The sequence below is a fragment of the Egretta garzetta genome, unplaced genomic scaffold, assembly GCF_000687185.1.
Source record: "Egretta garzetta isolate BGI_Z169 unplaced genomic scaffold, ASM68718v1 scaffold333, whole genome shotgun sequence".
NCBI lineage: Eukaryota > Metazoa > Chordata > Aves > Pelecaniformes > Ardeidae > Egretta > Egretta garzetta.
This window is the reverse complement of record NW_009259179.1, coordinates 786,495-788,810: the sequence shown is the minus strand read 5'-3', so window position 1 is coordinate 788,810 and position 2,316 is coordinate 786,495. Positions and strand designations below refer to the sequence as shown.

Genomic DNA, 2,316 nt, shown 5'->3' with positions numbered 1-2,316 from the left:
TCAGGGATGAGCTGCTTTCTGTTGTGTAACTTGCACAGAACCCTGACAGCTGAATTTCTAAGGCAACTTTTGCTGTGCATCTAGGAAAAAAACATGAAATGGGATGACGTAAAGGCTTGAAAGATGAGCAATTTTTCACAAGTCTCATGAAGACGGGCGATGTGGTGCAGGAATCTTAGTGCTGTCATTCAAGGAATTCTTACAGGCGATGGAGTTAGATGCTGTTCTTGTAATCAGCTCCTTACGGCCAGCTGTAGAAAACTACATGGGATCAGTGCGTCGGTCTGGATTTGCTCCTTCCATGAATGTCAAAAATAATCTACTACTGTATTGTAAAAGTAGTTGAATAGTTGAACTTTTGGACTCCAGTCTGCTGCCTCAGCTGGATGGACTGGAAAGCAACCTGCATTAACGCCGTTAAAATGCTGCATTTGTCGAAGTTGCATAGAATCTGTGTGGGGAAATGAGCGTAGTGAAAGTTCCCTTGTTCAGTCCGTCTGTCCTCAGTTTAACTTAGAATTAGACTTTCAGTCTTGACATTGTGTACCATGTATTCTTAATGAATTCTGAGAAATGCTAGCTCTTTTGCTCTAGGTGAAGCAATTAAGAAGTCAAGTGATCATACAGAATGGGGAAAAAATTTAAAATTATTCTTGTCTCCATTACTTTGATTAAATTAACATCTTTTACATTTGTGGTTAAATTATTTTTCAGACAGGGATAACGTTGAACGAACGTTTTGGGATCCTGAAGGAACAAAGAACAGCACTGTCTCAGAACAAAGGAAGCCGTTTTGTAACAGTGGGCTAACCTGACAGATGGACTTGAGCACTGATCCCACCTACCTAAGAAACTGAGATAAAAGTGGGCAGAAGAATACAGCATACGTCTCTGAAATTCTCCAGTCTTCTCGCTAAGATGGTGGCAGAGCTATCTATCTTTATTACTTTGACTTTGAATGGTAAAAGACATAATGCCCTGAGGGGGGAAAAGTGGGGAAACTGATCCGCTGGAGTGGCACCATCACCTGGTTGGAAAAGATTCTGTTGCCCAGCTGATGACAAACGCTGATCTTTGGTTCATCTTGCAACCAAAACACAAATTTTAAAAGGTGTTTTTTGGTTTTTTGGTTTTGTTTTTTTTTTTTGTCTGAGAGTGCTCAGTATCTGTTCTTTGACCCCTCTGTTATGGTAAAGATTGTGTAAGTGTTTCATTACAAACCCCATTTTAGGGTTTTTTAGGGACTGCCTATGAACTTTCCTTTGGACTGCAATTTGGCACAGAGCCTCAGTCCGTGAATACTTTGGTAGTGATGTAGCGGCATTTTTCATGGCAGCATCGGTTGTACTTCTTTGTGCTTTTGAAGTTCATTTTTTTTTCCTTTCTTGAAAACTAAGTGTTTTGCATCCTCACTTTCACAAATAAAGCTGTTAGCTGAGACCCAAAATATGTAATTGGGATGGAGACTATTCTACTCTTATCCTTAAAAGTGGTCCAGATCATACTGGAGGAATACTACCCAGGCAGTACGAGAGTAATTTATATTGCAAATGGCTCGAGTTCATCATCCTCCTCTGTGAATGGAATATGTCTGCCTCCTATTTTTTCTTAAACTTTTGCTTTCTATTTATTTTTGTAAGTTTTTTCACAGACTTAATGCAATAACTTCACATTTTTTAATAATTCCATAGGAATAAATACAACAGTTCACAAGAAGGTCAGTGGTACGGTAGAGTTCCTTACCCTCCTAGACAGGATTGTCATCTTGCATACCTTGCCCCAGAGAGTTCTCTCTGGCTCTTAGAAATAGCCAGACACAAGCAATCCAAGGGCACTTGTCTGTGTATACCAAAGAGAGGTAGGATGTGAAGCTGATCAGAAGTGGTCAGACATCTTGAAATTGGCTGAAACTGGGGAACATTGCTGGAAGAAAGGCCTCAGTTTGCCAGCATGTGTAAGGCATTAAGCAGGCACATGGAGTCACTTGCTTTAAGCTTTGCTTTGTGCGTCTAAATCTGCAGGATGGTAACAACCGGGGCATCCTCAGTCTGAACTTACATGATCCCAAAAACTGAGGCACCTGTTCAGAACTGCTTCTAGACCAGGAACTGATGAATTTAACACTGTTCTATAGCAATGAGATTTAGGTACAGTCAGGTAAAAGAATGATTGGCTTGCTGCATCCAGAAATGTTTATGGTGTTTGAAGTGGGGTTTTGTCCTTTTATCATTCTTGAAGAATTTACATTTGACTTCTTACAGAGTTGGTTTCCTTGCATTTTTATCTCAAATTCCAAGTTAACTAGCATTTACTGGG

The 2,316-nt window shown here is 40.1% G+C and overlaps 1 protein-coding gene across 2 annotated transcripts in view; it reads left to right on the top strand.

The window, feature by feature from the left end:
* Window positions 1–1,616, top strand: part of FYTTD1 (forty-two-three domain containing 1) — a 13,189-nt gene extending 11,573 nt beyond the window's left edge. Inside the window, exon 9 of one of the 2 annotated variants that reach the window (XM_035891217.1) lies at window positions 715–1,616. In XM_035891217.1, coding sequence (XP_035747110.1) covers window positions 715–810 — 96 coding nt within the window. In that variant the 3' untranslated portion in view covers window positions 811–1,616. Of the gene's footprint in view, window positions 1–84; window positions 684–714 lie in introns of those variants that run through there. The other variant, XM_035891219.1, reaches the window with a different exon arrangement.
* Window positions 1,617–2,316: the final 700 nt, after the last annotated feature.